At 35.6% G+C, this 24,899-nt stretch overlaps 1 protein-coding gene and 1 non-coding gene across 6 annotated transcripts in view; both read right to left on the reverse strand.

Annotated features, from left to right (window-relative positions):
• Positions 1 to 24,899, reverse strand: part of KATNBL1 (katanin regulatory subunit B1 like 1) — a 71,756-nt gene that overhangs the window by 7,579 nt on the left and 39,278 nt on the right. For all 5 annotated transcript variants that reach the window (XR_008618628.1, XM_028495570.1, XM_028495569.1 and 2 more), the window contains 8 exons: positions 9,438 to 9,568; positions 8,452 to 8,492; positions 6,699 to 6,978; positions 2,426 to 2,544; positions 1,684 to 1,734; positions 1,500 to 1,589; positions 1,067 to 1,156; positions 165 to 258 (listed from right to left, as the gene is read on the reverse strand). Coding sequence is in view for 4 of the 5 variants with exons in the window: in XM_028495570.1 (XP_028351371.1) it covers positions 165 to 258; positions 1,067 to 1,156; positions 1,500 to 1,589; positions 1,684 to 1,734; positions 2,426 to 2,544; positions 6,699 to 6,978; positions 8,452 to 8,492; positions 9,438 to 9,554 (882 nt within the window). In the remaining variant the exon portion in view is untranslated. The remainder of the gene's footprint in view (positions 1 to 164; positions 259 to 1,066; positions 1,157 to 1,499; positions 1,590 to 1,683; positions 1,735 to 2,425; positions 2,545 to 6,698; positions 6,979 to 8,451; positions 8,493 to 9,437; positions 9,569 to 24,899) is intronic.
• TRNAK-UUU (transfer RNA lysine (anticodon UUU)) lies at positions 4,920 to 4,992 on the reverse strand. Its single transcript has one exon. It is a non-coding gene; the product is annotated as a tRNA-Lys (tRNA).

The raw sequence follows: 24,899 nt of genomic DNA on the forward strand, positions 1-24,899 counted from the left end.
CCAGTCATATTCATATCCAGAGGACCTTAAGCGTTTATAAATATGAAATTGACTTTAGACGTTATTAGAGTAGTACTGAATTGGACATTTGAAAGAGTTCGTTTATGAATGTATAATACTATTACAGTATGTCTAATTTTTAATTAAGCTTAAATATAGATTACCTTGGCTATATTACCAGTATATCCTGGAACCAAAGTAAGATGGTTTTCCTGTTCCCACAATCCACTTAATTGTTGTTTTAAAATCTGAATATTTCTAGGAGAAAAAAAAGAAGAAAAAATGCAAATATAGTAAGATATGGACTTTGGTAGTAAATACACTTAATGAAAACACCTTTAAAATTTTCAAGTATTTTTCAGAATACAATTATACCATTTGAAGTCAAGCAACTCTTTAAACTAGTACATGTCAATCATGGAAATTAAAGGTTACTTAGTTGTTAAAGAAAGTAAGAAAACAACAGGCATTTGGAACATTCAGACAATCGAGTATGAAGTGGGAAAGTGGGAAAATTCTGAGAACCTAGAAAGCAAATTATGGATTTAAAGGAAACTGTTGGGAGATTTTTTTTTTTTTGTAGCTTCATGATAATCTGGCTTATTTGGTAGAATACCCACACATTTTCACATCAAGGCAATACTCAAATTATGATTATAATACAGTTTTTAGAAGTGTAGTCATCCACACTGGACTCTCATGTTAATGTCTGGGAGCCAAAGGACCCCGCAGGATGACTCCATTCCTGTGCCTCAATCTTATTCCACTAAAAGCCATCTCTTTTTCTCTCTCTCACTCCTTTCTAATGGATATAAGGGTTAAACCACTGCTGTGCTTTTGCCTCCCAAAACGAAGGGTAGGATTCTGCCAGAACAATATATACAGGGGGTTACTGGGCTCTGGAATTCAACTTTTCACATATAGTATCCCAATTTAATATTTCTCTGAAAATGAAGAGAATAAGTATTATATACTGATAATCATGAAATAAAATTCTCACCTAGCTTAATCAAGCTGCTTTTCCTGAAAAGAAACTTTATTAGTATGAGTTTAAAGGTATACTCACCCATCATTTATAATTTCTGTTTTGGATGATAGTTCTGACCACCACCTTTTTATGACTGCTTGAAGCCAGTTTAAACCAACTATTATATATCTGAAATGACATTTCATGACAAAATTCAACTGTTTTCATCCAAGAAGCCTTTAGAAAAGATGACACTCTACCCCCCTCAAAAAACACATACACACTTATCTTTCCCTTTTAAAAAATTTATTTCACTACTTTCACAAAACTATACTTTATGTAACATGTTTATAGACAGTTTTATAATTGTTCTTTAGTCATTCCATATTCTTTTCCTAATTGGACTATAAGCTCCTGGAAAACAGAAACCATGTATGTCTCATGGAGCTCAGTTTACCACTATGCACTTATAAGGCACAAAATCAAGGATGCTGAAAGAGAAAAATGAATTGAGATTCAGATTAGCACTTACTCTTCAAATTTGCTTTTAAGTAGTGACTTTACTAGAGGCAACAAGTCTACACAGCAGCCAAGTGAGATGTATTGTTTTTCCTCCTGTAAACTAAAGTAAATAAATACTAAGTTATAAAATTATGAACAGGTCATAATTTGTCCTTCTTTAAATGTACTTTGTTTCTGAAAAATATTCTTTATACCTATTGGTGAGCACAGGAAGGCAATCCACCACAACTCCAAGGTCTTCTATCCTGTGGGAACAAAATTGCTTAGATAGCTGATTTCCTTATTTTCATATTATAACCTTCACACTGCTTTTGAGAAATGTACTCATTCAACAAATGATCTGAGTGTCTATGCTGAGTCAGTTGTTAGGGATACAGCAGTGAACAAAGAAATGGGGCTTGTATTTCAATATGTGTGTGAGTGTGGGAAGAGGTGGAGAGGGCAGGGACAGACAATAAACAAGTGAAATATATAAAGTATGTTGATGGTGGTAAGGGCTATGGAGAAAAATAAAATGGGAAAGAAGGATAGGGAGTGAAGAAATACGTATTTTTAAATAAGGTAGTCAAGGAAGGCCTCACCAAGGTAACATCTGAGGAGACTTAAATACAGTGAGGAAGGTAATGGTTAAAATTTTCACTCAAAGGGGATTTTTAAAAGGTTGGTTTTCCCATAATGGTATCTCTTAGTTTTATAGATAAGAATCTTAATCAGAGAAGGTAACAGCTTTGTTCAATCTGATAAAACAGATGGTTTTCTGTATTTTGGTTACTCTTAGACTGAAGATAAATGTAATTTAAACCATACTGCTACTACTGAAGCTAAACATAGGAAGTTCAAAATTTTAGCCAGTATAACATAAAAAAGAAGAGGCACTTCTACATAATACATTGGAAATTACTTTTACTGAACAAAACCATAAAGGGTCACACTTACCTCACCAAATAAGCTACAAGTTCACTTATACTTCTCTTTCTCCAGAAAGTTAAAGCTACATTCAATCTCAAATTCCTGCTGAACAAAACCTGTGCCATTGTTTCATGGTCCTGAGAAACCTGAAAGGCAGGAATCTAATTTGTTAAAAAGCACATTGAGATATGACATGAAACTATTTTTTTCAATTAAATTATTCTGGTAAACATATTTTAAAATTAGGCAAAGATGATTCCTTTTACTGGCCCACAGAAAGGAATACTGCAGTGAACACAGTAAACAAATGATTTGAATAAATTTAGGACCTGTTTATTTATTTATTTTTTTTTTTTATTTTTTTTTTTTTGCGGTACGCAGGCCTCTCACTGTTGCGGCCTCTCCCTTTGCAGAGCACAGGCTCCGGACGCGCAGGCTCAGCGGCCATGGCTCACGGGCCCAGCCGCTCCGCGGCAAGTGGGATCCTCCCAGACCGGGGCGCGAACCTGGTTCCCCTGCATCGGCAGGTGGACGCGCAACCACTGCGCCACCAGGGAAGCCCAGGACCTGTTTATTTTTTATCAATACTTTTTCTTATTTGCTACCATTTTTCCTTTTAAATCTCAATAGTTCATAGAATAAATTATTTTTACTCACCTACAAACCTGGGATTTAATATATAATGTGTATTAAATAAAAAGGTAAACATATAGGCTAATCATTACCAACTGAATAGCATGAGTAGGGAACCACAGAAATTGAGTTTTGTCACAAGTATTTAAATTCATTCATTTTCTTCTGTATAATTAAGGTAATATATTCCTGTTGTAAAAAGTTCAAGTAGCACAAAACTTTATAAAATAAAAAGTGAATATTCTCTACTTGCCCACAAAAACAACTAACATTCCTCAGGAGTAATCACAGTTAACAGACTGGTAAGTATCTTTCAAACCACTTTTTAGACAAAGACAAATTAGGTAGATATAAAATTAAAATATTCGAATATCTACATTTTTGAAAACCTTGTTTTTTCACACACATTATGAAGATTTTTCAATGTCAAAACATAGATCAGTCTCATTTTTAAAAAACAATTACATATTCTCCAGTCTTTATGTACCATAATTTTAGATTGATTCTGGTTTTTCCCTATTAAAACTGTGCATCAATGAACATCCTTATGTATATAAATACGTACACTTGTACAAAACCTTCTATAGGATTTTTAGAACTGGAACAGCTAGATCCAATTTTTTTCAATAACAGATTAAGATATAATTCACATACCCATTTTGAATGTACAATTCAGTAATTTTTAGTATATACATTCACACAGTTGTGCGAGTACCACCATAATGAATTTTAGAACCTTTTCGTCACTCCCAAAAGAAACCCTGGACTCCATTCTCCCCTCTCTCCAGCTCCTCACAACGATTAATCTACTTTCTGTCCCTGTGACTTTACCTAATTTGGACAGTTCACATAAATTGAATCATACAATACGTGGCCTTTTTTTGTGTGCGGCTTCTTTCACATAGCATGATGTGTGAAAGATCAAGATTTATATACAGTGTAGCATATATTGGTGTTTTACTCCTTTTTAATGATCAAATAATATTCTATTGTATGGAATATGACACTTTATTTACCCATAGTCCATTGATGGACATTTGGATTGTTTCCACTTTTGGCTATTATAAAATGTTATAAGCATCTGTTCATAAATACCTGTGTGGACTTATGTTTTCAATTCTCTTGGTATATACCTAGGAGTGCAACTGCCGGGTGAAAAGGTTATGTATATTTGAACTTTGACAAAATAATATAGCATCACTTTTACATTTAGGTTTTTAGAGCAGGCACTAGTCAATCAGGAAAAAACATCTGAAACAACAAAAGAACAATCAATAAACCCATTAGTTAAGTGTGAGGTTAATGCAGGTTTGTGAAAAGTAGTGAAATGGGAGCAAGGTTAAAGGAAGCCCTTGAAAAAATGCCACACTGCGGCACAAATACAAATGTGAAACTGCAGCTTTAAGGCATTTTCACTGAGAATGTTTATTCCCTCAGTTCAACTGAAGAACAAACCTAGGTCCCAATCTAGGCCAGATTTCTGGACTATATAGTCACATGTTCTTTTCCTTCAGGGTATGTAGTTTCTTTGATTTTCTGATCTGTGTCGGCCTCATCACTTCTATAACTACATGAAAGTAGGGGTAGTGTCTGTTTTTCACCCACCAATCCATTTCTCAGAGCCTGCAGAATGCAATGCACAGCAGGGAGCCATAAATAAATATTTGTGAATGACTTAGTATGACAGTGATCCTCTGTAACACTAAGGTTTAGGTACCTGCAGGTATCCTATTCTCCACGGTTCATAAAATTCACTATTAAATTCTCCTTGCTCCCTCTTTTCTCACAGATACCATACACACTTCCTTCATTTCTCCTAGCATTACTAACTTTCTATTACTCCAGGATCTTTCCTTTTGGCCTCCCTGAGCAGCTTTCGGGATCTTAGTTCCCTGACCAGGGATCGAACCTAGTCCCATGTCAGTAAAAGCGCCAAGTCCTAACCACTGGACCACCAGGGAACTTCCCCAGGATCTTATTTACACAGGAACACTTCCACTGGCAAATGGACTCTTTGCATCATTTCATTATGGTTTCAGTTAATAACACTTTGTTTTCTACCTTTCTTCTGTATTATTTACTTGTAATTATTATCCTGCATATAATGCTCATTTTCATTCATCTACATACTTATGACCATTTAAATATAAAAATATTCTTTTTTTGCTTGTATGCCACAGAAAATGCTTTTCAAACTGTCATGCCAGATAGAAACAATACTAAGTTTACCAAGTCATAGTTAAAGAAATTAAGGTAAATTTAAGCAATGTAATGTTACGTATCCATTAATTATATAATATCTTTGTATGGTGACAGATGGTAACTAGACTTATTATGGTGATCATTTTGAAATGTACAGAAATATCAAATCACTACGCTGTGCACCAGGAACTAACATAGTGTTGTAGGTCTATTATACATCAAAACAAACAAATAAACAAACTCACAAAAAAAGAGATCAGATTTGTGGTTACCAGAGGCGGGGCGTGGCTGAGGGGAAACTGGAGGAAGACAGTCAAAAGGTACAAACTTCTAGCTATAAGATAAATAAGCACTAGGGATGTAATGTACAACTTGGTAAATATAATTAACACTGCTGTATTTTATATATAAAAGCTGTTAAGAGAGTAAATCCTAAGAGTTCCCACCACAAGGAAAAATTTTTTTTTCCATTTTTAAATTTTTGTATCTATATATGATGGATGTTCACTAAATTTAATGAGGTAATCATTTCATGATGTAGTTAAGTCAAATCATTATGTGTATACCTTAAACTTTTAAAATGCTGTATGTCAACTATATCTCAATAAAACTGAAAGGGAAAAAACTGTAGAAGTGTTATTTAATTACATGGAAAAATATTCAAATTTATTAAACACAAAAATCAAATTATCAAACAATATAATATGGAGAAAAAAGACACATCAAAAATTTAATACTGTTATTTACAAATGTTGAAATTACAGATAATTTTTTCCTTTGGATTTATTTTCTATAACATATACAATAAACATGTAATGATTACTATTGTAAACTCGTGTTTATGAATTTTAACAAACCATTCTTTCAAATAACCATTAAAAAAATGGTTTTCCTGAGGTATAATTTACATACCATAAAACTCACACATATTTAAAATACGTAATTCAATGATTTTTAATAAACTTATGGAGTTGTGCAACCATCATCACAGTCCAGTTTTAGAACATTTCTATCACCCAAAACAATTCACGTGAACCTGTTCAAACAACTAACTTTGCCTGAGCCAGAAGAACAGCAAAACTAAGCAGGTTTGCCTTAAAAACCTTTCCAATGGCAATTTTGAGAGCCCAGAAAAATGTGCCTGGATAACTGGCTTTCGTGGTCCAATTGTTAGGCAAGATTTCTTCTTTTCCTTTTTTTTAAGTCTCTACTGGCCAACTTTCCATTCTGGATATTTACAGCAGCTTGTTAATCATTTCATTCCATCTCAGATATCACTAACTTGGAAAAATGGAATAAACAACGGATTCAAATTTAGTTAATCTAGAAAAATTGTCTCAGGGAGTTACAGTCTCTCAAATAGTCTGAATTCAATCAGCAGTGAACTATTTTGCTAGTAGACTATGGCAAAGGAAAAAGCCAGTATTAAAACAGGAATAAAGTTAAACTTATATAAATGACTTACCTCAGAAAAAAACCCACTATATTTTGATGATGGGCTTTCTGCCTGTGAAGAACCAGAATCACTGGGGCTAACTAGATATGGTCGACTACCCTGCCGCACTTGCTCAGGGAGGCGGCCTGCACAAGCCAGCTCATTCTCTTTATTTGCCATGTCACAGCCCCCGCTGTTGGGGGACTGCTTTTTTCTGTAGCAAGGATTTTGAAAAGGATGATGAACTTTCTTTCTGTGATAGATCACCTTACGTAGTTTATCTGGGCTTTTCACAGCTTGTCCAACTGTTCTGTAAAAAGAATTGATTTTCTTAAATGAAAAAGAATCATATGAAAACCTTTAAAAGTTTTTAAAGAGAAAGATTTAGTAGGCCACATTTTGTGATCACAATCCACTAAAATTAGAAGCAAGAAGAATAATTTTTTAAAACCTTAACTCTTAGATTGAAGAGGAAAATAAAAGGGAAATTACAAACCATCTGGAAAACAATGAAAAGGATGGTACTTTATACCAAAAGGGGAAAAAAAGAAAATGAAGAGGCATAATAACTAGATACTTTTTTTTGTTTTGGGGGTTTTTTTAACTAGATACTTTTAAAATGAAATATTACAGGGTATTCAGGAAGTATGAAAATTTCTAGTCACCTAATCTTTTTCTAACAAAGTGACACAATAAGTGAGCAAGTCTGAATATTTTAATTTGAATCAGGCAAGTCTGAATATATATTTTAATATAAAATAAAAGAGAACACTTATTTCGATTAAGCTGAAGTACATTTAATTTGTTTGAATAAGATAAAATACTACTGAGCACATCTCATGGTTTAGTATAGTGGTTCTCAAATGTTTTGACCTCAGGATGGTTTGCACTCTTAAAAATTACTGAGGTCTCAAAAGAATTTTTTTTATGTGGGCAATATCTACTGATATTTGATGAATCAGAAACTAAAACAGAAAATTTGTTAATTAATTTTAAAGATGATAAACTCGGGGAAATTCCCTGGCGGTCCAGTGGTTAGGACTCCACACTTCCACTGCTGAGGGCGTGGGTTCAATCCCTGGTCGGGGAGCTAAGATCCCACATGCCTCACAGCACAGCCAGAAAAAGAAAAAGATAAAGTCATTACATACTACATAGAATATTTTTTAAAAAATCCTTTATTTTCCAAAACAAACGAACAAAAAATATAGTGAGAAGAATGGCACTGTTTTGCATTTGTGGAAAATCTCTAATCTGGTTTAACAGAAGACAGCTGGATCCTCATATCTGCTTCTGCATTCCATATATTGTGATATCAAATATCATGTAGCCGCTGGAAAACTCTACTGTATACTTGTAAGAGAGTGGAAATGAAGAAGGTAAATAATGTCTTAGTATTGTTATGAAGATAGTTTTGACCCCACAAAGTCCTTGAAAGGCCTTTGGGACCTCCAGGGTCCATAGATCACACACTTTGAGAACCAGTGGCTTAGTAGAAAGCGCCTTTGGAATTCGGCAGATCTGAGAGTAAATGCCGTTTTTACCACCTTCTGGATGTACAATCCTAAAGAAATCACAAGTCTTTAGTTTCACTCATCAACTGTTTGGGGTAATGATACCTATCTAATATTGATATGTTTAGCACAGTACCTGGCACAAAGGAGTTGTTTGACAATAAATTAATATTATTATACTAAAAGACAATACTTCCCCCCCTCCCATTTTCACTCTTACCCAGCTTTCAATATTTGCTGTTTCCCACAAACTTTAAAGAAGCTCTTACCTAGTTATGTAAGCAGCCAACTGTTTTGGAGATTTCTTAACCTGAAAAATAAAAGTAGATAGTTGCAGCATATTTAAGTTCCTTAACAAAGCTATGTAAACTTTGTGATTAATGTCAACAAGTCTGAAATTGAACTATTAAATTTTTCAGATTAAAGCTTTTACTGTACTGATGCTGTACTCTCAATCATTAGTTACAACAACATTGTATGTAGGTATTTTTAACAACACAACATACCCATCTGGCTAGTTTCCATGCTACTAGTCATATATTATATATACAGAGTGCTAAATAAATGAGTTGAATTTTAATATGATTTTAAGAAATTATATCAGTGCTAATGAGCCCTGCAATGGTGAACAAAAAGCATCTCTGTGATTCCTCTAAAATTAAACTAAAGTATTCAAATTATACTATATCAAAACAATATACTGCCAAAAAGTTTTCAGAGCTTTTGGAATACAAATTTCAATTATTTTATTAATTCTACTCAATTTTGGCAGATTGAGCAGAACTGTCACCCTCCCATTGTTTAAACACTTTAACCAGAAGTATCCATAGACTTAGCAGTTTAAATTGTGTCAAACTGAAAGAAAGACTGTGTCTCCCCAAAATTCCTCTGTTGAAATCCTAACCCCCAGAGTGACGGTATTAGGAAGTAAGGCTTTCAGGAGGTGATTAGGTCATAAAAGTAAAACCCCATGAATAAGATTAGTGTCCTTATAATAGAGAGCCCAGAGAAATCTCTCTCTCCCCTTCTATCATGTGAGGAAGTAGAGAAAAGCTATCTATGAACCAGGAAGTGGGCCCTCACTGGATACCAACTCTGCTAGGGCCTTGATCTTGGACTTCTCAGCCTCCAAAACTGTGAGAAATAAATTTCTGTTGTTTATGAGCCACACAGTCTATGGTATTCTGTTTGTGTAGCAGCCCAAACAGACTGAGATACTGTCTTACCCATTCCTAGAAACCATGGACTTACTTACCTCCTTCATGTTCTTATTAGTGAAATTAGAGATCCTTTTTCTAGGAACATCAATGAAATGATCTTCAATATTATTACAAAAGTTGCGTTTTTTAACATTGTGGGTTTCAGATGCCATAATCTCTTAAATACCTAGACAAAAAATAAAAATAATAAATGGAAAATACAAAAAGCAAACGAGCCTGATCCTTTCCTTAACACACATAAAAATACAACAGCTCTACGCTATGTAAAAGCGGCTTACAAGTAAAGCAAAGGACATGTGGGCATACCTCATTTTACTGCACTTCACAGATATTGTGTTTTTTTGTTTTTTTTAAACAAATTGAAAGTTTGTGGCAACTCTGCATCAAGCAAGTCTATTGGCACCATTTTTCCAACAGCATTTGTTCACTTCATGTCTGTGTCACATTTTGGTCATTCTCACAATATTTCAAACTTCTCCATTATTATATTTGTTATAACAATTTGTGATCAGGGATCTTTGATGTTACTATTGTAGTTGTTTTTGAGCACCATGAACCTTGTCCACATAAGATGGTGAACTTAACTGACAAATGTGTGTGTTCTGACTGCTCCACTGACTGGCTATTCCCCACTCTCTCCCTCTCCTCGGATCTCCCTACTCCCTAAGACACAACAATATTGAAATTAGGTCAGTGAATAACCCTACCACGGCCTCTAAGTGTTCAAGTGAAAGGAACAGTGGCAAGTCTCTCCTTTCAAGTCAAAAGCTAGAAATGATTAAGCGTAGTGAGGAAGGCATGTCAAAAGCGAGAAGGCTGAAAGCTAGGCCTCTTGCACCAGTTAGGCAAGTTGTGAATGCAAAGGAAAAGTTTTGAAGGAAATTAAAAGTGCCATTCCAATGAACACACGAATGGTAAAGTGAAAAAGCCTCACTGCCGACATGGTGAAAGTTTTAGTGATCTGGATAGAAGATCAAACTAGCCACAACATTCCCTTAAGCCAAAACCTATTCCAGAGCGAGGCCCTAACTCTCTTTAATAAAGGTTGAGAGAGGTAAGGAAGCTGCAGAAGAAAAGTTTGAAGCTAACAGAGGTTAACTCATGAGGTTTAAGGAAAGAAGCCATCTGTATAACATAAAAGTACAAAGTGAAGCAGCATGTGCTGATGTAGAAGCTGTAGCAAGTTATCCAGAAGATCTAGCTAAGATAATGAATGAAGGTGGCTACACTGAACAGCAGATTTTCAATGGAGATGAAACGGCCTTCTGTTGGAAGAAGATGCCACCTGGGACTTTCATAGCTAAGAGAGAAGTCAAAGCTTGGCTTCAAAGCTTCAAAGGACAGTCTGACTCTCTTCTTAGGGGCTAATGTGGCTGATGACTTTAAGTTGAAGCCAGTGATCACTTACCATTCCCCAAATCCTAGGGCCCTTAAGAACTATGCTAAATCAACTCTACTTGAACTCTATAAATGAAACAACAAAGCCTGGATGAAAACATATGTGTTAACAATATGGTTTACTGAAGATTTTAAGCCCACTGTTGAGACCTACTGCTCAGAAAAAAAGATTCCCTGCAAAATATTACTGCTCATTCACAATGCACCTGGTCACCGAAGAGCTCCGATGAAGACGTACCATGAGATTCATGTTGTTTTTATGCCTGCTAACGAGCATCCATTCTTCAGCCCATGGATCAAGGAGTAATTTTGACTTTCAAGTCTTATTACTTACGAAATATATTTTGTAAGGCTATAGCAGAGTAAATTGAAAAACTTCTGGAACAGATTCAACATTCTAGATGTCATTACAAACATTTGTGACTCATGGGAAAAGGTCAAAATATCAACTTTAACAGGATTTTGGAAGAGTTGATTCCAACCCTAATGGATGACTTTGAGGGGTTCAAGACTTCAGTGGAGGAAATAACTACAGATGTGGTAGAAAGAGCAAGAGGACTGGAATTAGAAGTGGAGCTGGAAGATGTAACTGAATTGCTGCAATTTCATGATAAAACTTTAACAGATGAGGAGCTGCTTTTTCTGGATGAGCAAAGAAGATGGATTCTTGAGATGGAATCTACTCCTGGTGAAGATGCTGTGAAAACTGTTGAAATGACGGGAAAGAATTTATATAGAATATTGCCAAACTCAGTTGATAAAGCAGCGGCAGGGTTTGAGAGGATTGACTCCAATTTTGAAAGAAGTTCTGCAGTGGGTAAAGTGCTATCAAACAGCACTGCATGCTACAGAGAAATCATTTGTGGAAGGAAGAGTCAATTGATGCAGCAAACTTCACTGCTGTCTTATTTTAAGAAACTGCCATAGCCACTCCAACTTCAGCAACCACCACCCTGATCAGTCAGCAGCCATCGACACTGAGGCAAGATCTTCCACCAGAAAAAGATTACGACTTGTTGAAGGCTCAGATGATGGCTAGCAATTTTTAGCAATAAAGTATTTTTAAATTAAGGTATGTACATTTTTTTAAACATAATGCTATTGCACACTTAATAGACTACAGTATAGTATAAATATAACTTTTATATGCACTGGGAAACCAAACAAATCATGTGACTTGCTTTATTGTAATATTTGCTTATAAAGTATTTTTAAATTAAGGTATGTACATTTTTTTAAACATAATGCTACTGCACACCTAATAAACTACATATAGTATAGTGTAAACATAACTTTTATATGCAATGGGAAACCAAAAAATTTGTGTGACTTGCTTTATTACGGTGGTCTGAAACCAAACCTGCAATATCTCTGAGGTATGAATGTAGTTCTAAGTCATACATTTTTTAAAAGCCTTAAACATAGAGGAAGCACAAGGCAGGGGATTCCAGTAAAGTTCTTTCTGTTCTCATTCTTAAGTGGCAACCAGTTACAATAATATGGCATGTACTTTTTGCCAACACAACATGTCAATCTCCCCATTTTCCATATCACTAGCCATATATTATTAAAGTTTATGAAATCAGGTCTAATAGTAGTGGTATCTTGAGATTCGAATGCACGGAAGCCTAAATTTTTGGAAGCAAATCACTGGGTCATATACAACCATAAGCAGCCAGGGGAACCAAAATCAGACTATATATATCTGACTTGTTTTATGCCCAACCTTTAAATTTTTCTTTCATTCGTGCAGCTAGCTCTCCAAAGATTTCTTCCATCTTTGAAAAATATAAACCACATTCTTTTGTTCCTCCAGTTATATCCAAAGGGCAGAAAATAGATGCTGTGACTTCATTTATGTAACAGAGGATATTAGTGACTTTCCCACTTGCACTCAGGTTTCACATAGCAAATTTATTTCAGGTCATGCCCTGAAACCCAAGTTTCTCCCTCATTCTTGTTTTAAACACTTACTGAGCATTCATTATATGCCAGGCCCTGGAGTTAATGTAGATGACGGACAGAGATCCTGTTCTAAAGAATCATTTAGGAAGCTTTTTGAAAATACATCTTTCTGGGCCCTAATTTCAGACTATAACTCAGCAGGTGTCAGGAAAAAAGCCCAAAGCAATTATATTTTTAAAAAGCCCCACAGGTATTTATATCATTAAAAAAATTTTTTATTGAAGTACAGTTGATTTACCATGTGGTGGCAATCTCTGCTGTGCAGCAAACTGACTCAGTTACACACATAGAGACATTCTTTTTTAATATTCTTTTCCATTATGTTTTATCACAGGATATTGAGTATAGTTCCCTGTGCTACACATTAGGACCTTGTGGTTTATCCATTCTAAATAATAGTTTGTATCTACCAACCCCAAACTCCCAGTCTATCCCTCTCCCTCCCCGACCCTGCCCACAGGCTTTTCTGATACACATTCTTAGTAAAAAAAAAAAAAATCTGTCTTAGAGAATTTTCCAAAAATATACACAAACACAGGAAATTCTGCAATCAATTTCAGGGTATTTTATGATTTCTTGTGGCTAATTCAGGGACAGCCCATCCACTTGTGCCCCCAGGTTATGAAACCTCTAGGATGAGACTTTTAGAAAAGTAAATAAATAATTGCAGTAATACAATAAGCACTCTGACAGAGGGGCACCCATGCAAGTCAGCAAATCTCCACTGAGGAAAAGTCTTCTGGGGCAAATAGCACATTGAGAAAATAGCATGTGTAGAACTGAAAGGCATGAAGCAAAATGATTTGTTTGGCAATCTGTTAAGTAGATGCATGTGACTAGAGCTTAGGCTGGGGGTGTGCTGCAGCAGAGTGAGAAATGAGGCTGGAGAGATAGGCAGAAGCTAGATCATAAAGGGTCTTGTCCACAAGGTAAGCTTTTTTGTTTGCTTGTTTTGTTTTTGAAAGAAAGGGGGACTTTTAGTTAAAGATAATGGACTAAACACATGCAATTACTTTTACCTTCCCTGAAACCCTATTACAATGACAGTAAAGAAGATTTTAAAAGCATAAACCCCATAAGGGCAAAGAATAGAAGATGAGGCAATGGCAACAACATTTTGGAAACTGCAAAGCATAAGTGATAAATGACTTAGCAGATCTGAGAAAGCAAAATCCTAAAGCATCAGCGAGGAAAGGTGAAAAGCAGAATCCCCCAAAGGTTCAGAAATTGGCAATACTGAGGACCTCAAAAAGTGGGATAAAGGTGGGCTTAAGAACAAGTACAATGAATGAATATCCATTTAAGACACAGTTAAGAGTCCTAGATCCCCTTCTCCGTTTCAGTAAAAAACTGTAGTTTTATTGTATGGAAAATCTAAAACAGAGTCCTTGGGATGGGAAACACCAGGCACAAATGTGGGTGAGAGGAACATATTCTAAAACAGGGCGATCAAGTGAAAGTTTACATACTAAATGTTAAGACCTCTAACCTTCTTTCTACCAACCACATGCCTCACAGAGGCTTGCAGCCAGGCTTAAATACTCCAGGGGAAGAGTACAGAAGATGCCTCTTTGGGAACTCTGATCAGTCCCAGAGGAAAACACACACACACACACACACACACACACACACACACACACACACACACTCCTAAAAATACTAACATCAGTGACGGTCAAAGTCCCCAAAGAACTTTTTATATCTTGATTATGGTAGTAGTTACCTGTCAAAACTCTAATAGTATAAATTTTTATTTTTTTTGCATGTAAACATCTCAATAAACCCAACTTTCAAAAAATCCTCAAGAGATAAGAACAAATTGCATCCACGAAACACAAATGAGAAAAAACAAGCTGACAAAGACTCTTGGAAATTAAAAATAGGATGTAATAAGATAGCAGAAAAACTCAATAGAAGTTGGAAAAGAAAGTTGAGGTTATCTCCTAGAATTTAGGGTAAAAAGATTTTTTAAAAGAACTGGATTGGTTTATAAAGACCAACATTCAAAGAAACAGAATTTCAGAAAGAGTACAGAAAAAAACAAAGAGGAAAGCAAAGAAATTATTGAAAATTGTTCACGGTTGAAGGACATTAATTGCCAAACTGAAAGGGCACATTGAGGGTCAGCATTGCAGATGAAAATAGACCGACAAGGCACGTCGTTACATTTCAGAGCACCAGAGAAGCCAGAGAAGGTGAAAACATACAATAAACAAAAAAACAAAACCCCCCTAAAATCCAAACCAAGTCACATACAAATGATAAAGGCATAGAACAATGCCTTCAAAATTCTTAGGAAACCTGAAATTTTATATCCAGACTAGTCACCACCTGAGTGCAAGTGTAGGAAAAAAAATCTTCAGAAATTCAAAGTTCCAAAAAAAATTCTTCCTGCAGCAATCTGAGAAATAATAAAAATGAGAAATACAAGAAATGGAGAGCCAACAGGAGAAATGAGAAGGGAATTCTCATGATGGTTATGAACAAAGATCCCAGGATGAAAGCTGTGCACCAGGAGTACACGACAACAACTGGAGTGGGTTAACAGACTGAAGGGAGAAGTTGTCACATAAATGAAACTGATTTATAATACCTGGGGCTCATTAGAGAGGAGATGGTGAGAACTGAGGGAGAGTCACAAGGCAGTGGCACATGTTTCAAGTGGCAAAAGAAAAGAATTGTCAGCCCAGAATCTCCTATGTGGAGGAAATATCCTTCAGAAATGAAGGAGAAACCAAGACATTCTCAAATAAAAGGAAATTAAAGAAGGAATCTTAGAACATCAAGGAGACAAAAAGAAAACTATAAGGTAAATTATGTCTGACGTTTGAAGCAAAAATTATAACACTATCTGATGTGGTTCAAAATGCAGAAGAATGTTTAAGACAACTATGTTGTAAGTGGGTAAGGGCAAAGGGATATAAAGGGAGGTAAAGTTTCCACACTTTACTCAAACTTGTAAAATGATGCCATCAGTAGATTGTGATAAATTATAGATGTGTAACATAATACCTAGAACCACTGCTAGAAGCTACTGCTACTGTTTTATTAAGAAACATAGTAAAAACTACTATAGATAAATTGAGATGTAATGTTTAAAATGTGTTCAAATAACTCACAGAAAGGCAAGAAAAAAGAAAAGAGAGAAACAAAAAAATGGAGAACAGAAACAAAAAATAAAATGGCAGAAACATATCAATAATTACATTATATATGAATGGTCTAAACATATCAGTTAAAAACCAGAGATTGGCAGAGTACATTAAGAAACATGACCTAACAATATTGTCTATAAGAAATTCATTTCAAATATAATGATAAAAGAAAGTAGAACATAGAAGAAAGATCCTAACAGATCTTTAAAAGTTCTCATCACAGGGGAAAAAAGAAAGTAGTAAAAGGATGAAAAAGATGTATCATGCAAATATTAATTTAAAAGAGCCAGGACTTCCCTGGTGGCACAGTGGTTAAGAATTCGCCTGCCAATGCAGGGGACACGGGTTTGAGCCCTGGTCTGGGAAGATCCCACATGCTGCGGAGCAACTAAGCCCCTGCGCCACAACTACTAAGCCTGCACTCTAGATCCCATGAGCCACAACTACTGAGCCCTCGTGCCACAACTACTGAAGCCTGCACACCTAGAGCCCGTGCTCCACAACGAGAAGCTACTGCAATGAGACGCCCGCGTGCCGCAACAAAGAGTAGACCCCGCTCACCGCAAGTAGAGAAAGCCCATGTGCAGTGACGAAGACCCAACGCAGCCAAAAATAAATACATAAAATTTATTTAAAAATAAAAAATAAAAATAAAAGGGCCAAACCATCAAGAAAACATAGCAATCTTAAATATGTACACACCAAACAACACAGGTGAAAAATACATGCAGCAAAAACTGACAAGGCTGGAAGTTATAATTTGAAATTGGCAAGAAATAGCAAAATTCCTCTGTTAAAATGCACTATGCTTGCAAGTTTATAAGTCTGAAAAATAAAGAAAAGTAAATGAAAACACCAAGAATAATTAATTTTATGATTTCATATCAAAAGGCACATAGTTGTAATTTGTTATTAAATTAACATAACTAATTTTTTTATTGTCACTTTGTTTTGCTACTATGTAAGTTAATCAGCTTATATAATCATAGAATCAGAGATATTTGAAGTGGAAAACATAATTAGTAAAATAATTCATTAGTACCTTACATTCCAAGATCTCAAAACTGTTTACCAGTCCTCCTTAACCAGTATAGAATATTCTGGTCACCAACACAGGGGTTCCTAAAGTTAGGCAAATCTGTCTTCCTTTTGGACTCTGAAATAAGTTTATTTCGGCTAAATTACAGGTAAAAACATGGAGCCAGAGGATGGGATCAGCTTTAAAGTCAACCTTGAAACATAGAAGTGATAAGCTGGACCAGCAGTTCTCAAACTTCAGCATCGGAATCATTTGTGGACCTTCTTATGATACAGATTGTTGGGTCCCATCCCCTGAAAGACTGAAGTGGGGCCTGAGACTCTGCATTTCTAACAGGCTCTTGGGTGATGCTCATGCTGCTGGTCTGAAGACCTCACCTGGGAACTACTGAATTAGAGTTCTCTCTGAAAGTTTCTCATTAAATACTGTAGTGCTCATTGTTTTAAAGTTGTCCAGATTTCCATTCATTAAAGCCAGTTCCATCCACCTCATTCTCTTGTTCACTTTATAGACATAATGTATTTACAAAGAAAGGACAGGACCTCACCTACAGTCAGCTCTCAACTGTGTGTAGTTGATCAATCTTACAGATCTTCTGGGGTAAAAATTTCATTGAGATCTAATTTTATTTCTCCCTCACCTTTCTCCTAGCCTTATTCCTAGACTAGAATGTAAATTAATTTTATTTCAGGATAAAATCAACAATGTTGGTCAGATAATCTGTTTGAAGGAATACATATGAATGAAATACTGTTTTGGTTCATCTGTGATGTTGCTGCTTTCCCTTGGTGATCCAGTGGGGAATGTTCTTAATCAGTTCTGTCTTTGGGTCCACTATTACTTCTCTGGAGTGGCACCCTCTTTAAATTTCCATTTTGAAAATAAAGACATTTGGTACATGGAACTAAAGTCTATACACATGGCTAAAGAGTATTCTAAATCCAAATTCATACAATTTCATCATAACTTCTAAAATAATGGGGTAAAGATTATTGTAATGTAGCACTATGGTAGTAACTTAGAGTGGTTCCAAAGATAAGAAAAGCTTCCAAATTCTTTTAAGAAGCCAGTACACCAGTGTTATTAAAATATAATAAAGATTGCACAATAAAACCGTGGACCAATTTTACTGACGAATATCAATGCAAAAGCCCAGATAACATCATACTGTTGGTGAGAATGTAAAAGGATCCAGTCACCTTGGAAAACAGTTTGGCAGCTCCTCAGAAGTTTAAAAATAGAGTTACCATATGACCATATACATCCAAAAGAAATAAAACTTGTCACAAAAACTTGTACACAAATGTTCATAGCAGCATTATTCATAAGAGCTAAAAAATGGAAACTATCCAAACATCCATCAACTGATTAATGGATAAAATGTGGTAAATAAATAAAATCCATATAATGGAATATCATCCAGCCATAAAAATGAATTTTTGTCCTGATATATGCTCAATCATAGATGAACCTCAAAACACCATGTTAAGTGAAAGAAAAGAAGCCAGAAATGAAAGATCACATACTGTATGATTCCATTTATATGAAATGTTCAGAATAAGCAAATCCTTAGAGACAGAAAGTCGATTAGTGGTTGTCCAGCACTGCTATAATGGGTATGGGGCTTCTTTTGGGAGGTGATGAAAATGCTCTAAAGTTGATTATGATGACTGCACAACTCTGTGAATATACTAAAGGTCATTGAATTATATACTTTAAGTGGGTGAATTGTATGGTATGTGAATTAGAGCTCAATAAAGTTTAATTACTAAAAAAAACCTGACATGGCTGAAAGGAGAAATAGACAAATCCACAATAATCTTGGAGACTTCAATATCCCCTCTCAACAACTGATAGAACAAACAGTCAGAAATTCAGCAAGGTTATAACATCATCAACCAATAGGATCAAATCAATATTTACAGAACATTCCACCAACAACAGCAGAATAATTATTTTCAAATGCCACTGAACATATACCAAGATAGGCTATATCTTAGGCTAGAAAACAAACCACAACAATTTGAAATAATTGAAATGATGCTCAGTATTGGTAATTATTAGAGAAATGCAAATCAAAACTACAATGAGGTATCACCTCACACCAGTCAGAATGGCCATCATCAAAAAGTCTACAAATAATAAATGCTGGAGAGGGTGTGGAGAAAAGGGAACCCTCTAATACTGCTGGTAGGAATGTAAATTGGTGCAGACACTATCTAGAACAGTATGGAGGTTCCTAAAACACTAAAAGTAGAGTTATCATATGATCCTGCAATCCCACTCCTGGGCATGTATCTAGAGAAAACTACAATTTGAAAAGGTACATGCATCCCAATGTTCACTGCAGCACTATTTACAATAGCCAAGACATGGAAGCAACCTAAATGTTCATCGACAGAGGAATGGATAAAGAAGATGTGGGATATTTATTCAATGGAATATTATTCAGCCGTAAAAAAGAATGAAACAATGCCATTTGCAGCAACATGGATGGACCTAGAGATTATCATACTAAGTGAAGTAAGCCAGACAAAGACAAATATCATATGGTATCACTTATATGTGGAATCTAAAAAGAAAAAGATACTAATGAACTTATATACAAAACAGAAATAGACCCATAGACATAAAAGACTTATGGTTACCAAAGGGGGAAGTGGGGGGGGAGGGATAAATTAGGAGTTTGAGATTAATATATACATATTACTATATATAAAATGGATAACCAACAAGGACCTACTGTACAGCACAGGGAACTATACTCAATATTTTGTAATAACCTGTAAGGGAAAATAATCTGAAAAAAAAAATAGATATATATGTATGTATAATGGAAACACTTTGCTGTACACCTGAAACTAACACAATATTGTAAATCAACTATACTTCAATAAAAAATATACATAAACACATCAAACTCCAGGATGCCAAAAAATTAAAATAAAATAAAAAATAAAATAATCGAAATTATATAGAGCATGTTCTCCAACTACAATGAAATCAAACTAAAAATCAATAAAAGAAAAATAACAGGAAAATCTCCAAATGCCTAGAAACCAAACTGCACTTCTATAAAGTTCATGGGTTAAAGAGGAAGTCTCAAGGGAAATCAATAAAATACACTGTGCAAAATGAAAATGGAAATTTAACATATTAAAATTTGTGGGACACAGCTAAAACAGTGCTGAGGGAAATTTTTAGCACTAAAATGCATAAAAAGGAAAAGTCTCAAATCAATAACCTAAGCTTCCACATCAAGAACCTAGAAAAATAAGACCAAAATAAACCCAAAGCAAGCGAAGGAAGGAAATAATAAATAGAAATCAAAAAAACCGAAAACAGAAAGACAACAGAAAAAATTAACAAGACAAAGAACTGGTTCATTGAAAGGTCAAAAAAATTTTCAAACCTCCAGGGAAACTGACAAAGAAAAAAGAGAAAACACAAACTACCAATATCAGGAATGAAAAGGAGATATCACTATAGATGCTACAGACATTGAAAGGATAAGAAAATACCACAACCAACTCTACAAACATAAATTTGACAAGTTAAAAGAAGTGGGCCAATTCCTCAAGCAACACCACAACTCACTCAACATGAAATAAGCAACTTGAATAGCCCTGTAATTATTAAGGAAACAATTCATAATTTTAAAACTCCCCAACTGGGCTTCCTTGGTGGCGCAGTGGCTGAGAGTCCGCCTGCCGATGCAGTGGACACGGGTTCCTGCCCCGGTCCGGGAAGATCCCACATACAGTGGAGCAGCTGGGCCCGTGAGCCATGGCCGCTAGGCCTGCGCGTCTGGAGCCTGTGCTCCGCAACGGGAGAGGCCACAACAGTGAGAGGCCCGCGTACTGCAAAAACAAACAAACAAAAAACAAAACTCCCCAACTAGAAATCTCCAAGCCTGGATGATTTTTAATGGAAAATTCAACCAAATGTTTAAGACTGAATACCAATTCTACACAACCTTTTCAAGAAAACAGAAGAGCAAGGAAGACTTCCCGATTCATTTTATGAAGCTAATATATATTATCCTGATGCAAAAATATGACAAAAAAAAGCACAAAAAAGGGAAAACTACAAACCAGTATCTCTCAAGGCTATAAATAAAAACTCTTAACAAAATATCAGCTAATGGAATTCACAATACAAAAAAGAATTATACACCACAATCAACTGGCATTTGTCCCAGGGACACTGCTGGTTCAATATTTGAAAATCAATCCATGTAACCCATGATATTAACAAGCTAAAGAAGAAAAGTCATATGATCATATCAATTGATGCCATAAAAGTATTTGATAAAACTCAACACCCATTCATGATAAGTACTCTCATTAAAATAATAATAGAGGGAAACTTCCTCAACTTGATAAAGAGCACCTACAAAAAACCTACAGCTAACATCCCTCTGTTTTTTTTTTGTTTTGTTTTGTTTTGTTTTTTGTGGTATGCGGGCCTCTCACTGTTGTGGCCTCTCCCGTTGCAGAGCACAGGCTCCGGACGCACAAGCTCAGCGGCCATGGCTCACGGGCCCAGCCGCTCCGCGGCGTGTGGGATCTTCCCGCACCGGGGCACGAACCCGTGTCCCCTGCATCGGCAGGCGGATTCTCAACCACTGCGCCACCAGGGAAGCCCTAACATCACTCTTAATGGTGAGAAACTCAAAGCTTTCCTGCTAAGATTAGGTACAAGGCAAGTGTGTCCCCTCTCATCACTGCTTTTCAACATCATATTGGAAGTTCTAGCTAATGCAATAAGAAAAAGGAAAGAAAAGATATATAGATTGGAAAGGGGGAAAAAAAACTTTGTTCACAGATGCTATGATCATCGATGTAGAAACTCTGAAAGAACAGAACAAAAAACAAACAAAAAACCCCAAAACCTTTTGGAACTAGTAAGTGATCACACCAAGGATGCAGAATACAAGGTTAAAATACAAGTCAAGGGCTTCCTTGGTGGCGCAGTGGTTGAGAATCTGCCTGCGATGCAGGGGACACGGGTTCGTGCCCCCGTCCAGGAAGATCTCACATGCCGCAGAGCGGCTGGGCCCGTGAGCCATGGCCGCTGAGCCTGCGCGTCCGGAGCCTGTGCTCTGCAACGGGAGAGGCCACAACAGTGAGAGGCCCGCGTACCGCAAAAACAAAAAACAAACAAACAAAAAAACCCCAAAAAAACAAGTCAATCACATTCCTATATATCATCGATGAGCAAGTGCAATTTGAAATTAAAAATACATTACCATTTACTTTAGCACTCCCTCCCCCACCAAAAAGTTCTGAATTCAAACTAGGTATCTAGGGAAATTGCAATGGTAGTAAAAACTTTTCCCTCTCAAAAGAGTAAAAATGAGCAAGATACACAGTCAAAAAGATGAAGATAAATGTCGAACTGTTTTAAGTCTCTATGAAACTGGAGAGACTAGAAGAAAATACATGAGAGGAACTAGCTAATTCATTTTCTCTATTCTAAGAGGTACAAATTAGGCATACATTTAAAAAAAATACAGTATGCAAAGAACTGGGCACTGCTTTGAAGAGATTTCTAAAACCCACTTACTAAAAAAGAATTAATTTGTAATCTGATACAAATATATTAAGAAAGTTGTCTGGATTTATGGGAAAATAAAATTCTGCTTACAAGTTTTGAACAGTCAATATAGTATTTAAAACAAATAATTGAGTCAATGAAGCAAAATGATGAAAGGAAAACAAAGATGATGTTCTTGCCCTTAAGAAACTTACTCTATTAGAGATACATGACATAATCACATGACAGTTATCTAATTCTACCAGGCTGTATACCTCACATAATATACAGACTAAACTTATAGAAAATTAAGTTCTTTATGAGTTCAAAGAGGGATATAGTGTATTTCTGAAAACCACCATGATTAGGAAAGGCTTGGGAAGAAGCAAGGCTTAAATTGGACTTTTGATAACAGATTGGATTCAGGTAGGAGGAACTGAGAGCTTAAGAAAAAATGCCAAATATCTCAATATTGTACAAGGTTACAAGGTGGGAATAACTTGGTTATTTACCAGTATAGGTATCCAAAGAATAAATTTAAATCCACTATATACAACAGGCATTTACTACAAGGTGCCTCCCTCCATCTTTTTCTTATACGAAGATGCTAAATTAAAGAAAGTATTTTTAGCATCCTGAGTTGGATTCAAGTTACATTTTCCCATAGAAATCCAATTAATAGTACTACTGGATCAGCTCTAAACAGGCTATTAAGGCCTAAGCTTGGAAACTAATCACCTATCAGAGTAGGCCTTTGTTTCTGTCAAAGATGTAATCTGATTACTAAACAGCCAATAAAAAGTCAACTTTTTGGAATCCAACTCATCAATAAACCTGGAGTTGTCTCTATCACAAACAAACCTTAAGAAATAAAAGTAACTGGAGGAGAGAGGTCTCAACGTCATTCATATTTTTAAAATAAACAAATATAGTAGAATGATAATTGAAAGCATAATAGTTGTAAGCTGGGAGGAATAGTCCTGTTTCATTAAGACTATGACATTTCTAAAACAGTAGTATCTGGTTTAAGATCCTAAAAATTTTTAAACAAAAAAATTTACTACAGAATAGTAGTTGGAAAACTAATTTTGAAAGCTTAAAATGGGTAGTGTGACAATAACAACAATTTCCAAGAAAATAACAGTTACCATCATTTTATCATACAACTATGGCTGCTTTATATTGTTACCTCATTTAATCATCAGCACAATCTCTGATACAGAAATTACAATCCTCATTTTTTTTTAAAAAATAAAGTTTTGGGAAGGTAAGTAACTTGGTCTAATGTACCAAAGCTGTTTTATGTCTACTGAGGCCTAAATTTGCCTGATCAGCGGATGATGGATTACAAAATTTCTTATCTCAAGGAAGGCTCTGTGTGTTTGCTGTACTCTGTATCTGAGGAATGCTTTCCCCTCATATATTCTTATGGCTTTCTTCCTTAAAACATTTTTAGGTTCTTGCTCCAATATGCCCTCCTCAGAGTGCTTTCTCTGATCTCTCCTCTCAAATAGCACCTACTTTCACTTCTATCTTCTCACCCTATCTTATTTTTCTTCATAATATTTACACTACTAGACATACATTATTTGTCTGTTTATCATACGTCTTCTCCACTAAAATGTAAGCTCCATGAGGAGTGGGATCTTGCCTGCTGGTTCACTGCTATATTCCCTGGGCCTAAAACACTGCCTGACACATAGAAAGTGCTCTATGTGTATGTATTGAATGAATCAGTAAAATTTCCATTCTATACTATGTAAAAATGATAATTAAGTGAAACAACTTTCACCTTTAGTCTTTAGCCTAACTTTTTCATAGCAGACTACCAGAATCCTTTATCCACAGATTTAACCCTGTTTATTACACACAAACGTGTGTGTATGTATATATGTATTAAGTCTGTAGATTTGAATATTTTTTCCTCTAGAAGATAGCATTTATTTATTGATAGTCTGTCCCCCTTTCATATGGGAAAAATATTCATCTCTTCATAGGCTAAAACAGTTTTTTTTTTTTGGTTGTGCTGCACAGCTTGTGGGATCTCACTTTCCCCAACCAGGGGCTGAATGTGGACCATGGCAGTGAAAGCCTAGAATCCTAACCACTAGACCACCAGGGAACTCCCTAAAATAGTTTTTTAAAGAAGAAGGTTGCATTTTTTAAGAGCAAAGGATTTAGCATCATTAGAAAGATGCAAGTCAAAACGACAATGAGATATTACTTCACAACCACCAGTATGGCTACAACAAAAATGACAGACAGTGACAAGTGTGGAGAAGGATGTGGAGAAACTGGCACCCCCACACGTTACCGTGGGGATGTAAAACGGTACAGCTGGGCAGTTTCTTAAAATGTTAAATATAGACTTACCATATGACCCGGCAATTCCACTACTACAT

The sequence above is a fragment of the Physeter macrocephalus genome, chromosome 11, assembly GCF_002837175.3.
Source record: "Physeter macrocephalus isolate SW-GA chromosome 11, ASM283717v5, whole genome shotgun sequence".
NCBI lineage: Eukaryota > Metazoa > Chordata > Mammalia > Artiodactyla > Physeteridae > Physeter > Physeter macrocephalus.